The following is a 14,797-nucleotide window of genomic DNA, read 5'->3' on the forward strand; positions in this document are numbered from 1 at the left end:
AAGCAGGATGAAGGATCTCCCCTCCAGTGATCCACAGCAACAAAGGCGATTTGAGCGAGTGCTGCTTTGGCACCCGGCATAATTAGTTTCAGATAACAATGTCACTGGCCCATGTCATGAAAAAAAGGGAAAAAAAAAAATCCACCTGGGACAAACTGCCAAGTCTTTCCTGTTTTTGTTTTCCTACAATTTAAGTGTAATTGTTATCACTTGTTTCTTTGCAAGCATAAGAATATTTGAAGCAGCTACAAGGAGTTTTTAAGTGAAACAGCCTCAGTTTAATACTGATCGTTCAATATGACCTACATAAGCAAATGAGACAATCAGTGAGAAGACGAAACGATTTGGGGCACGCAGACCGGAAGATGTTAGCCAGTTAAAAGGAAGCAGGAGGAGTAATTTATTTTGGACCTTTTATTGAAGGTCAAAAACACTAAAAGTCACAGTGATAGAACACCGGTGAAAACTTTCAACTTGGTTGGTCGTTCGACAGATGGAGAAAATGGCAGGATTTGATTCAGGACTGATCCTGAATTGGCCCTCTCGCTCCTAGTTCACATTCATTACTTCCATTTTTTAAAGAGCTGCAAAGGCCGCAGATCTTGTACAACATAGTCTAGTAAGCTTCATGTCTTTCTGTAGCCAGCCCTTTACAAATTGACTTGAATGGAGGAACTTTGCAGCTGTTGGTCATTGTTACCCGATGTGTCGTTTCAGATTGGCATTCGGACTTGTTTTTTACAACACTGTATGTCACTATATTGGTTACAAAGCGCGGTGGTGATGGTCATGGGAAATGCAGTCATCATTCCTTTGAAACAATACCGCTTTTGTCCACAGGGGCCGCCAAAATCAACACAAAACGAGCTCCATATTTCACTAGCCCTGAAGTGGAGCATGGAGAGTTCACACTGTGCCGATCAGCTGCCTGTGATTAGTCGAATGTGGTTGCTTTTCCCTGACTCTTGAGGATTGTGAGCAGTAAAATAACTATTTATATATTGTGAGAAAAAATAAGAGAGGCTTGCCCTGTTGTAAACCATGAGTGAGCCGGTGATGATTTGCAGGGTGAAGGCTCTCACAGACAGTATTTGACGTGTGCACGCAGGCCTTTGGGTGACAGACTCTGTGGTGTAAAACACAGGAGAGCCAGATGTGAATTGATGGTACATCTTACATGTTGTTAAAGGTGCACTTTTCCTGTAGTTATCCTGTTTGTAGTTACGCTTTTGTGACCTTTACAACAGGCCCATACGAAGAGATGAGCTGTCAAACCAGACAACCAGTGAGAAGTTAAACAAGCACGGCTTTTTATTATTTCATCGAGTTTTCATTGCGCTTGTCAGACTGGAATGTTTGGACCATGTGTCACTCCACGCTGAACTGTGGTGCAGCAGGAGACAAAGTGCTGCCATAATACGGTGAGGCAGCAGCATGTGTGCTTCGTTTGACACGGGATGTGTTGAGGGACAGGAGAAAGAAAACAAGTCATCAAACCTAAATGACACGTTTGTCCGGGCCTTCCAGCAATGATCCATGTGACTGTTCCAAAAGCAAATCATGAGCGTGTCCTGGTCTGCCCCAACTATGGTTCAATTCTCAAGAAGTTAAGGCAACTGAAACAGTTCGTACCTTCTGCTTAAGAGAGTGTTCTGGCAATCGGAAGAGCTTGCTTGATGGGAAAGCGTAAACATACAGAAGGTCTTTCCAGACCTTTTGCTAAGTGGACCATCATGGGTGTACTTTAAGAAGAAAGTAGAGACATTTGAGAAACAGTGAAAGATAATCTGTTCGTAAATACCAACAGACCTTCGTTTCTCGGCATCATCTGCATCATCATCTTTACACTTTATCAAAGATTAGTGTTGTATTTCTGTCCTAATTCCAGCGATGTGTTGGGGTGGTATTCATCATCACGTCTCTGTAATTGGGATCCTGTGGAGTCATCCATCACGCAGACATTACACACAGATGACACTTTATTGATTTCACGGGGCATGCCTGGCCTTAACCGCATCAATCTCCAGGTGACAGTCACTGCAATAATTGCGTGCCACTGCTACTAATGGCTATTCTGTTTGACCATCTCAGTGACCAATTACCAGCCCGGGATGCCACACAGGTGTAAAGAATCATAATGAGGCTGTTATAATAAGTTGAAACTGGGATAAAGCTCGACCTGCTTCCTCTGTCAAATAAATCATTTTTGCACTTTTAACACAATTGGAAAAAACACGTTCTTTGTGTGTTTGCTGCTGGACGGAGTGCTGGCCTTGGGTGCCACCAAGCTGCACGTCAGCTCGCTACCGAACACGGCAGCTTATATAAATAAAGTCAAAACCATCTGCCTGGGCTCTTTTTTTCTTTCCCCCCTTCCTCCCTCTCCTTTGAGCAGAAATCATTGGCTGGCATGCTCTAACGGCTCTGTTCATGACATGCTTCATGAAGACTGGGAGTTGCATTGAGCTCAGGGTAAGCAGGGGGAATTCTGCTTCTCTGCTCTACTTGGCACTGGCCTGCAACGCTGCCTGATGTCAGACAGATCACAGCCAGGAAGACTGGCCCTCATCCCTTGCTTCTGGAAAAAAAAAATGTTACTAACACTGAGACACATTTTTTTGGCTTGGGGGGGGTTTGCTCTATTGAAGGTTTTCATGCGCATGATCCCACTTTTTCCACATGAGGCTGGGCTCTTGCCACTTGCCACATAAAAGCAGAGGGACATTATTATTACCACATTGGCTCATGAGTCTCTCCGTTGAAATGTAATGTACTAATTGGAGCTCCTAGATTAGGTTTTTATGAGAATCGTATTTCTTTGATGATGATTTCATCGGCTCTAAATGTTTATATTTACATCTGTTCTAAATAACTTTACGTTGCAGAGCGGGACTTTAAGAGTGCGAGAGAGCTGCTTGCTCTCCAGAGGTCTTCTCATTTATCATAGTTAGCTCAAGGATTTGTCCAGAAGTCCCTGATTAGGTTGCCCGAGTTTAATGAGACATATCGGAGCCTGAAACTGGGAAATCACTGCACATTGATCCAGTTTGTATTCCAAAAACGGTAATGAAGACTATAGTGTCAATGTCCCGGTCGTAGCAAATCAATTAGGGATACTCACTTCATGAACTCCAAAAAAAGGAAGTTAATGTACTTCCATTGTTGTCACAGAATGTCAAAGTGCTAACCTTTTCTGTGCTCGATTGTACTTGCAGCCTGGTTGGATAGCAATCAGGAGAGTCCTGCAGAGCTTGACGTTGAAAACCCATTTGTGACTGCTCACTCAAAAATGTGCTATTTTAACATTCCGCCAAATTGAACAGATCTATGATGCCCACAGCATGCACGGCTAAGTTTGACTCCAATACTGTGTCATTTTGCCCACGTTTCCGTCTCTGCCTTTAAGCCACTTGACAGCAGTTTTTGCAGGGAACACTTTCTTTCTCACAATTAAGTTCCTCTTTCTCCTCTCGGCCTGTAGTCACATAATCAATTCAACGTTTTGTTGCTCCCCCAAGATCTGCTCAACAGTGTCCCAAGCAGTCTCTCCCCTGCTGAGAATGTGTTTTTACGGCCCGTGAGAGACTCGGCTCTTGTTACATCTGTATGCTTCAGGTTTTTGTTGCCATAATCACATCAGTACAAGACTACATGTACAACTGTATGTCATAATAAATAGAAAACTGCTGTTGCATTAGCATATAAAAAGCTGAAACATTCTTTCTCCCATGATTGCCAGGTGGATTGTTTGACCTTCAGGACCTTTCTTTCTAGGTCATATGCAGCACTCACCTACAAATGAGACCTCCCTTTTGCTGTTGATTGATTAGGCACTAGCTCCAATTCATCAAGCCTGTTGCAATAAATATATCTCACACAACCACAACATTTGCTTTGCACGCATAAGCGCAAACACCAGCAGTGAAGATCACACATAAATGAGTGATGGAATTTCCTGATAAATCACGAAAGAGATTCATTTTCCAAGGTCAGCGTGGTTGAATTTTCTCAATTGGAGCATTCACAACAGGGAATGTGTTTGAATGGTTAGCCATGACATTTATTTCTGTATGTGAATATATTCCATTTAGATAAGGTGTTGCGTAAATCCTGGTGTTATTTTCCAATACAAAGACAGACAGAAGAGGCTGACAATGTTGAACAGAGATACAACAGTAAAATATGATAATTTAATGCAGGAAGAACAGAAGTGGCATTTAGTAGCTGGCATTCAGGATTAGCTTGAAGTGACTTCATTGTCTTTCTGTCTGCATTGTCAAATCTACTGACAGGCAAATCTGACTCTTTCCCCCAACCTAATATAATTTCTTCTTTCAAAAAGTTATTCTGTCTTTTTCAGCCTGGAAACAGCATGACAAGATGTAAACATAACAACTGTGATTACGGTTATTCTACCTGTCTAACGGATGCAGAGAAGCTAAATAAATATTTCTCCGTCTGTGTTTTAAGGTTGGTCCGTGCAGCAGTAACACACATCTTTACCTCCTGTTGTGTCACATTTGCAGTTTTCTTGTGGTTGCTTGGGTGTCAGGCTGCCTACAGTCAGGGCAGGTTTTGAGGCATTAACAGGCGGAACATGGCATCTTCGTGGTGCCTCTCCCTGATGCTCCCTGTCTGTCAGACGGAGCCCTGCTGGAGGCCCGTCCCGTGGGTAATGCATTTTAAATGGGGGGCGCGACCCCCCTCCGCCCCCACCCTTCACCCACGCCTCATTAACTTCCCACTGATTGATAAACTGAGCTGCTGCCACCACGGAGGGCAGGAGGCTGGTGGAATTAGACGCATGATGTAGCTGTTTGGAGCTTCGTCGCTCGGCTGTGATGAGATTAAACCACAAGTGTTGCCAGTTGGGTGACGTGCATCGGAAGGTTTTCTAAATCTATGTTTCTGCACTTTGTTGACTTAATGATTCAAATAATCCTCCTGCACAGTGTTCCTGTGTGTGTTTTCTTGCTTGCGTGTAGCACAGATTACAACGCTTAATTGGTTTTTTCATGTATTTCTTTAAACAACAGTCAAGTTTTAGGGAGTTCACAAAACAGTCGGCTATCAAAACCACTAGCCAACAGTACAGTCAAGTGTTGAAAAACCAGAGCAGACATAGATTTGTTTGAACAATCATTTTCTTTCTCACTTTGAGGTGCAGCTCTTCGATGAAAGGTGCTATATTGTTGTTATTACTGTTATTATTCAAAACCGGGTTCATCTGGAGTCTTGCTTTTACACTCTACGGATTACTATGATCTTGGGTCCATTCTCCTCATTATGCAAAAGGGTCAACCAACGTTGCCAGGAGACAATCTAATCTTAGCACCCATTATGAGGTCAGCCATAATTATGCTGCTAACCATGTGAATTAACAGGCTAGGACTGCTAATGACGAGCTGAGTCAGCTGCAATTCCACTGGGTCGCTCAGATAACCAACCAAAGACTGGTTCCAAAGATTCTCTTAGAACCATTTAGAAGCGCTGGCCTCTCATTTATTACTGGTCACTGGTACTGGTTCATCAGTGACTAGATGGCTTCACGGTCCTATTTCCTTTAAGCAATTTTTGGGTTGTATCGTCATGGTTGAATGCACTCACTGTAAGTCGCTTTGGATAAAAGCGTCAGTTAAATAAATTGACCGTATTTCTGGCACTTGTGCTGCTTCATAATATGCAGGAAATTGGTGAATACTTGTATGAGTTCTCTTCCTCTACCACTGCGAACAATGCAAGAATGCCAATAATGATATTATCATGATATCTGCTTGGACGGTCTGTGCTGCAGCCTTCCTGGAACTGATCTCAGCCCACCTCCCTCAGGTGAATTAAGGTACAGTGTCTTGTTTTTAGCTTAGGTTTGGAAAAGGCATTCCTATTATTTTGTAGGTGAACCAATCTTAGATTTGAACTAAGCTGCTCGTCGGTAAGTGATATGACAGAGATGTGATACTTGTCCAGTTGCCTTTATTTGGCCAAATGTACATTAAACATATGTCTAAATGCTGTTTTGAGCAGGTTCTGTTTCAAAAACTCAAGGAAGCTCCAGCATTTGAGGGCATCAGTTGAAATGAGGGCTATCTCGAAAGCAGGAGGTGTGTTCTCCATGTTAAACAGAGCGGCCACATTAGCTAATATCTTTGTTACAATCCGGTAATATTTGATCAGATACCCTTCAGCGACTGAAACAACATCGGTTTCATTCTTGCAACAACTGTATGTCCTCTCACTCAGAGTGCTTGAACAAGACGCCAAACCTCATTCATTGAAAGTCACAATAAAAATGTAGCATATGGATGACACATGGGTGTCTGCAACATGTTCTTTTATACCCACACTCTCTCAGAGGCAAGCAGGCGAGCAGTGAGGCAGACACACACACACACACACACACACACTCACCACACTGGATTGTCTGTTGTGGGCAGATGTTGAGGTTGTGTGTCCGACCGAGAGCGCAGACCTAATTAAGACTGAAGAAACACATCATTTTATTTGGCTCTCTCTACTCTTTGGCCTTGCTTTGATCCAATGATTATTACCAGCTCTTTGGCTCTGCAGAGGAGTAGAGGGCGGGGAAGCATTGTGTCTCATGCTGACAGCTCCCAAACAAAATAACCCCCCTCCCTGGGTTGTTACATCTGACACTCCCAGCTGGGTTGTCAGCGGTGAGGTCAGTAAGAGAATCCAGCTGCCTGCTGAGGTTTGTTCCTCTGCTGTGGATTAGCACCAGCCAACCATCTGCCGGTGTCCTGTGGTGCAGTACTGTACATGCACTCACTGTATACACAATGCACAGACACATAAAGGCACAGACACTCTCATGCTCGCTTGTGTGAATCGTGAACATGAATACACATGTTCATATTATAATAATCAACCCAGAAGGGGTCCGCATAGCTTTTCATGGATCTCAGCTCATTTGTTGATCTATCTCTGCTGTTGATCCTCTTGTCCCCTGCTGAGTGTCCTTCCCCCGGAGAAAGGAGCAGTGCTCATTAACCTCCATAAGTGACCAGAAGGGCAGCTTTCATCGTGGTATGGCTGTGATCGTAATGAGTCTTTTTGTCATCGCAGTGACAGGAAAGCGCAGTCCAGCGGTTAGGTGGCGTAATCAAACAAAACATCTATCTTCTGAGCGTCAAGTAATTACCTATAGGCTTGAAAAGTCTTCAGGAGGAGGTGCTGAAAGGGTTTAAGTCTGCTGTTTCTTGGAGGACAGCAGCTTTAGTACGCTTAGAATCAAAACAGTTGCAATGGATTTCAATGGAATCCACTTGAACCGAAGCCACAGCACAAATGAAAAGCATCAAAATGTCCAGAGAAGCTTTCCGACCAAAATCTTGTAGCATAATTGCCTTCTATGCTGCCTATCCATTCTGCATGATCAGGAGGAACACACGGAGAGCTGTGGCTCAAGAGGTCGTCCGTTAATCCCACGGTCGACAGTTTGCTCCCCAACTCCTGTCAGGGCAGGCCAGCACATTGCCTGGGCAAAATTGTGAAGGGCTTTGTCCATTAAGCTAGGACAGCTTTGTATAAATGCAGTCCATTTACCGTAACAAAGTAGCGTATTTAGCTATTTATTGTTGAATTTGACTGAGACAGCTGAAAATCCTTTGGGGATAAAATACTGGAAAAGCAGAAGGTTCGTTCTTGATCATGGAAATAGCAGCATGACAAATCCTTAACTACAAGGTCCAAAGTACTTGTCGTCTCCGGTCACGTCATAGCAACTAAACCATCTCAGTGACAACTTAGCAACTCTCTCATCCAGGGAAAATCATGAGCTGCCGTTTAAGCTTTGGAAAGAAAGCAAGCAAAGTAAGTGAGACCTTTTGTCAAGAACTTACATGTCAAAATAATGGTAGTTTTTTAAATTTGTTTTCACATGGTGCATCTTTCATATGACGAATTACAAACATAGTTGACAGTTCTGCATAGTTTACTGTCATCAGGCCTATGATGGAGGTAAAGCACAACTGTTTTTCCGAAAATCAGAAGCAGCATGATAAAAAGCATCATCACACGTACACGGTTGTTTTTCAAAACGTAGCTTTTTCTATTCTTCTTTTCTTCATCCTCTCATCCACGCAGAAATGGGCACAATGGGCTTGTGATGACAGCTCTCTGGGTCTGTGTTGTAGTCTGGAAATAGAGACTTGTAGAAACGACACCCACGGTCGCTCCATGATTGTGTTAATTAAACATCAGCGTACATGTGTATCTATGAGCCTTGACTACTAGCAGTTAATGCAACATTGATGACAAACTACAGGTGTTGCTGACCTCGTTGTCAGTGCTAGCAGCTGTTGTGCAGTTTCCTGCCCAGTGTACCTGAATGGTCTTCCATTTTGTTTTGTTTGTTATGATGAAGATAAATGCATACTTGGTTGAAATTAGAGGGGAAAAAAGGGCATATTGTTAAGGCATTGCGGTAATCTGCACTACGTGGTAGTGATCCCTTAATCTACGCTGCTCTTCCATCATTTCTTCCAGAAGTAGGAAGAAAGAGAGAGTGGGGCAGAACCCCTCTGTTTGCCTGCAGCAGAGATTTACTGTGTTGATTTATTGTGCTTTCTAGATATAAACTATAAATGGATCACTTGGTAACCTCACAGAGTCACTTCATAGCGTTATTGATTCCCATCTGCAGCTAAAAATGATTTCTTCTCTGTTTACCTGTCAACATAATCTCCCTATTCCCAATTTTATCAGCTCATATATGTACATCTGCTCATTACTTGCTATTGTCTGCAATGTGTAAGTTAATTACTGTTCTACCGCGGCACATGGAATGAGTTATGGATTGATATTGAATGCTTCTTCATGGTGCATGCATGTGGTGTGAAAGCGCTTTAATAGAAAACGTCACAGCAGCCTTTTTTTAAATCCATTTTCCTCCTTGATGCCTTCAGCTGCTCGACTCAATTTATGCTCTCCTAAAGCAGGGTTAAGTTTTAAATCACATCACAGTGTTTATCTTCCATGCAACTCTGGCAGTGGTGGAATGGCTTAAGACATTGTGATTGATTTTCTTTAGGATGAAGCCCCTTAGGTTCACTTGTTGTTTTGTTTATCCTTTCTAGGGGGCTGTTTGCAAGTAACTATACAGAAACCCATTACCTGGAAGATGGCAGTGCGGTCACAGGCTCTCACAACTTCATGGTATGTTTTAAACAACTTTTTATTTTCTGCTTTTTCTATTAAGGCTGACACAATAAACTTATGATCTTGAATCTGTGATGTGTTCTTCCTTATCACCCAGCCAGCACCTCATATGAATGTCGGCCTTTTGTGAACCCTTCTTCTTGTCAGGTTCTGCTTCATTGTGCTTCTATTAAGGTCAGTGAGGGAGTAAAAGGGAAAGAAAAACTGGCTGCAGGTAGATCTGTTTTTAAACCCCTGGAATCGGGTAGTCTTGCGCGTAAAGCAGCGTGTGTAGGTGAGTGGGCCCATTTTCATTCTCTGCCAGCAGATTCATATTTGATGACATAAAAGGCGGACAGAGGTCAGAGGACAGATTCAGTCTTTTATAATGGATGAACGTAAAACCATCCCAAAAAGTTGTTTGCTCGAAAATATTGAATTCATGAACATCTACACTAAGTGCGCCTCAGAAGCCGGTGAAACATCCAGCACCTATTGCATTTATAGGACTCGTGCTTGTTAAATTGAGACTGTGCTTTTATCTAAAATACATCTGTTAAATCTGTCACGACATAGTTTTTTGACCACAGCTTCAACAGGGTGCATCGTTTTTACTTTATAATATACAAACATATCCTATTTATACTGCTTATGAGTTCAACTGCTTCATTTATACGTCCTGAACTAAAGCTTTCCAACCATTCAAATTTGGGTTGTGGTCTTCTTCCATTTTCCTATGATTCGTTTTTAGGGTTGTGTGATAAATATGTCTCATCTTCATTAAGCTCAGTTGGGTTTTCCACAGCAAAATATGCTCTGCTTTCAAATACAATGGGTCTTTGAAGGCAGATCCATAAATATCCCCATTGAAGGATATTTATTTTGAGGTTCGGAAACGGCAGGACTGTTTGAAAATTACATGTTCTGTAATGAATGAGTAAGATGTGGCAGGACCACGTGGAACAGCGTCTGTGCCTCAAAGCTTCCACCTGCTTGAATGATTTCAGTGATTCGATCATCTGCAGTTTGGAAAGCAATTAAACGTCTAATTTTTGTTCAGATACCCAGAAAGCATAATAATAGACAGCCTGTGAGGTCTGTGTACAAACGCCTGGCCTACTTATGCTGAAATCCACAAAAGAGGAGATTAATATAATTCAATAATGGCCAACCCACACAGTAAAATGAACAGTATTTTCCGCTGGAGACTGCTGTGAGACCAGAGCTGGACCATCGCTGGCTGGGCTCGGCCAGCTCGCCAGAATTGCTGCCATTCCAAAGCATAAAGACAGTGAGGGACTTGAAGCGGGTCAGCTCAGGCTGGACTCTGAGTACAGAACTTGGATAGCTTGCACAAGGCATGAATGGATGGGTAAACGTCAGGGGTAAATGGATGTAGGGCTGCAACTAACAATTTTCATTATCCAGATTGATAGAAGTCCAGAAAATTCTTAGGAATAATGAAGAATGCCAATCGCAGTTTCCCAGAAGCCAAAACGATGCCTTCGTATTTCTGTTTTTTTGTGTCATCAAGTGACTCTGATTTTCTGTCGAGCACCTAGTCGATTAATCGACCAACAATCATTGCACTAGATGGATTAAAGAATGAACGGGTGGCCCAAAGGGTCCCTAACAGTAACCTGCATCTACCTGCTCAGCATCTCACCAGCTTGGGAACTAACTGACATCTTTTGACCTCCAGCCCTCCTCTCATTCCTCTCTCATGACCACAGCCAGCTCTTCATGGGAAGGTCTTTTTACTGGAAACGACCAGATCTTTTGAGACTGATCCGTAGTTAATTTATTTGTCCTGCCGGCAGGGAGGAGACTGATATAGTGATCTGGGCAAGGGATCTGGAGGGTTCAGTTGTGTGTCAAAGGCAAGGTACTGCTGGGAGTGACTTCAGCTTGAGTCAGCCCTCCCCTGGTTCCCTCTGTCTGTTTTACATCCTCTCCCATTCTCACTAAATCTAAGTCCACATACAGTGCATTAATTGAGTGCCTTGTGCTGTAACAAAAGCCATCTACTGGGAATATGAATCACCAGCATGGATATTATAGAGTTAACTTGAAATAATAAATGCATAGTTTTGATAAACAATGTGATGTTCACACCCGGGGTTGCCTCCCACCATAATCTGGGTATTAGTTATTAATCTTCCTTATTCCAGATACGAAGGCGTAAGCACTTTCCTGTCTCATTTCTTTCTGCAGAAACCTTAGAAACAAAAAGTCTATTCATATCCCGTATATCGATGCATCACAGTCATGATCTCATCAAAGAAACATGAGGTGGTAGCATTAACTCCGTGCACTAAATCCAGCCCTGCTCCTCCCCATAACACTAAAATGTCATATTTCATGTAATGGGCTGTCCTTTCTTTGCACCTTTTTACCTCAATATAATGGATAGTCCTCTTTCAGTACACCTCTAGGTAGAGATATGGAAAGTGACCAAAGCAGGCAAAGGCTTTCAGGGCTTTGGTTCCAGGTCTTGAATGCCCTTTGAAGACATTGTTTTTCAGCAGCTGAAGGATTTTTATTCACCGGTAACATTTCTTGCAGTCCAATTTGCTTGTAAAATGAGCCATTTGCAAATTAGTAGATAAGCTTCTTTTTTGACAGGGTTGTCATATTGGTTCTGGTTCCATGATAAAGTTCTTGAATGTACAGTATAAACAAATCTCTAATCAAATCTTTGATCAACTCTCTCATTAGCAAACAGCAAAAAAGGAAATATTTAAGTATTTATTTATTTTGCTAGCTACGTGCAATGATGTCTCGCTGTAAGCAACCCCTTTCACTTTACATGTAGTCATTTGATCCACTGTTAATATGAAAATATGAATTGCTGAGATTAAATAATTTAGAATTTGTAACGCTAAATGACTGGAAGCTCAAGCTAAATTCATTTGATGGGGGATTTCTTAAGGATTCTGATACAATGAATGGATTCAATACAAGGTTCAGATTTGATTAAATGCTACGGTACCCCAGCCTCATTTGGTTGAGGCACTATACTATTTATCAATGCTGTTTTAACTAGCTCAAGTGAGAAATCATTAATTGGATTATCTGTTTTATTGCAGAATAACTATGAAGAAATACTGTGATGCAAGACTGAGCAAGGATCCCCTTTAACACCAGAAAACTATTCAGATACTGAACATTGCAAAATCAGCAGTCTTTGGAGGTTAGCTGCCTTGAAGGAAGCCGGACATTTACTGCCTGCAATCTATATTTAGAGGCAGTCAAAGAGGGGTGGAAAACTCACATTTCCTTGTTTTCCAGAACAGGGTTGCAGAAGGGCCTTCAGTCAGACCTCACCTGAGCGAGGCCGCCTAGCTGCAGCAGAAGGGCTGTTTTCACTCTAAACCAGACACTTCCTCCCCGCCCTCTCGCTGCCAGGCCTGGTTCAATAAACATGGGCTTAATTCACTTTCTTTACTCCCTGCTGCAGCTTGACAGGTGGTCCATGAAAGTGGGTACCTGGGAATGCAGCAGCAAGCAGCAGGACTGTGTTGGGACACGTGAGACTCCACACAGGTTTCAGCAATCATTGGCCTGTGGTGATGAGTGAGAATGGCCCCTACCAGCCCTGCAAAAGACTATTGGCCCACAGTTAATTTGCTCACATTTCAGTTATCAGCTGGGACTGGTTGTTGAACTGTGCTTAAACCTACAGACTTGTTTTGTTCCACACTGGTCTTATTCTTCCTGTTTTGAATTCTAAATACCAAAGTCTTTTTGTTTGTGCTCCCTCAGGCGAACTGCTACTACCACGGCGAGGTGGAGGGTCATGTCAACTCGGATGTCAGCCTCAGTACCTGTGCTGGTGTTAAGTAAGCGTTATTCTTTTCATTTTGTCATGATAGCCCGGGGTGTCTTCAAGTCTTCAGGGACAAGTTCAAGTCTAGTCAAAAGTCTATGCATCTATTAGCTATACACATTTATCCTTAAGGGACGCAGGGGCCTGGAGCCAATGACAGCTGACTTTGGGCAAGAGGTGGGTACACAACAGGTCAGCAGTCAATCACAGGGCCGAACAACCTGAACCATCATTTAGAGTTGTCGATTTAAACTAACTTGTATTCTTTGGAGTTTGGCGAGAAAATCAAGATGCAAATCTTTCAGGTCTGAATACTCACCAGATTAAGTGGTTTAGATAAAGTGGCTAAATGTTGGGATTTTTACAACCTCTCTGATCAGTTATTTGGTGATGCTTATAAAAACCTTAAAATTGACAATAAACCTACAAAAATCAGACACAGGTTATTATACACAGGAATTATATCTGACTTGAGACCAAGTCATAAGTCTCGAGGCTACAACTCTGAGGGATGGCATGTCAACGGAGCTGAGAATACAATGAATTTTGCAACATTAGTAAGCTGGGATGACACCCTGTATATCCTGTTGAAAAGCAGTAAACGTGACATATTGTAAGGCTTTAGACAAGTGAGGAGTTGCAGTGTTGGAAACACTCTGTTTGCAGATGTCAAACAGGAGTAATGATTGCAGTAATATCATTGGAAACCATCAGGAATGTTTTCACAAACCAGCCAAACGTCTACACCCTGTGCCGACTGATTCGCCTGATTGTGAAGCCCTTGCTGTTGACCTAATATTTATTTATTTATTTCAGTTTTTCTGCAACCTGTCTGCACAACGACAGATGCACAGAACTTTTCTGACAGAGAGCTACACATTTCTTGGCTCGTCGAGACAAATTGATCTTGGTTTGGGTTGGCAGGGCTTAGGCTTTTGGGGTGGGGGTGGGGGGTTATTATGAGTTCATGTGGTTGTGAATATTGTGCAAGGTTTGTGAGAATCTCACAGTTTATCCAAACTCACAGTATGAGAATGTCACTTTAAATCACAGAGACCACTGTTGAAACATGAGAAAAGTTAAAGAGAACAAAGGTCTCATCAACAAAAAAAATAAGAGATAACTACCACTCCTAATGCAGATTGCTTACCACTTGATCATCAAGTGCTAATTCAGGTGGCAGCCTCTGCAGGATAGTGACTGATGAATGCACTCATCACTGATGATGTCTTTTCTGGTTAGGATGCCAGACACGAGTCAGGATCATTTTTATTTCTGTCAAATCAAGATTGAATTTTCTTTGTTGGCTGCATGTCTGATATGTTTCTGTGCAGTTCCAGTATTTGAATTCTGCACATCTTTCCATGCACTTTGTTCCTCTCTCTGCAGGGGTTTCATATCTCTTGAAGGCAAATCCTATGTACTGGAGCCTTCTGCTGATCACTCTGATGGGACTCACTGGATCTACACAGCTGAACACCTCAGTGTCACTCCTGGCACCTGTGGCCATGATTTCAACATATCCCATCCCATTGAGTATGCAGATAGTGGTCCGTTCAGGACTTTCAGCACAAGGGTAAGGATTATTAAACTGTTTTATCTCTAGCTGCAGGTAAACTGTCCATGCTGATGGTGTGATTTGAAAGAAAGTATTGATCTTAAAGGGTTCTTACTTTCTTTTTTTGTGCTTTCGTGACAAGGTGGAGAGTAGAGACATGACAGGAAAGGAGGGTTGGGAGAGATGGGGAATGAGCTGCAACAAACGTCCCACATTGGACTTCAACTGGGAAAGTTGCAGCTCATATTCGACAC

General features: G+C 42.5%; 1 protein-coding gene across 1 annotated transcript in view; it reads left to right on the forward strand.

Moving 5' to 3' along the window:
- The window catches only part of adam12a (ADAM metallopeptidase domain 12a), a 72,387-nt gene that overhangs the window by 27,723 nt on the left and 29,867 nt on the right, over positions 1–14,797 (forward strand). Inside the window, exons 4-6 of the mRNA XM_076760773.1 lie at positions 9,096–9,174; positions 12,922–12,998; positions 14,375–14,561. Of these exons, the coding sequence (XP_076616888.1) occupies positions 9,096–9,174; positions 12,922–12,998; positions 14,375–14,561 (343 nt within the window). The remainder of the gene's footprint in view (positions 1–9,095; positions 9,175–12,921; positions 12,999–14,374; positions 14,562–14,797) is intronic.

Source organism: Chaetodon auriga, chromosome 20, assembly GCF_051107435.1.
Source record: "Chaetodon auriga isolate fChaAug3 chromosome 20, fChaAug3.hap1, whole genome shotgun sequence".
In the NCBI taxonomy this organism is placed as follows: domain Eukaryota; kingdom Metazoa; phylum Chordata; class Actinopteri; order Chaetodontiformes; family Chaetodontidae; genus Chaetodon; species Chaetodon auriga.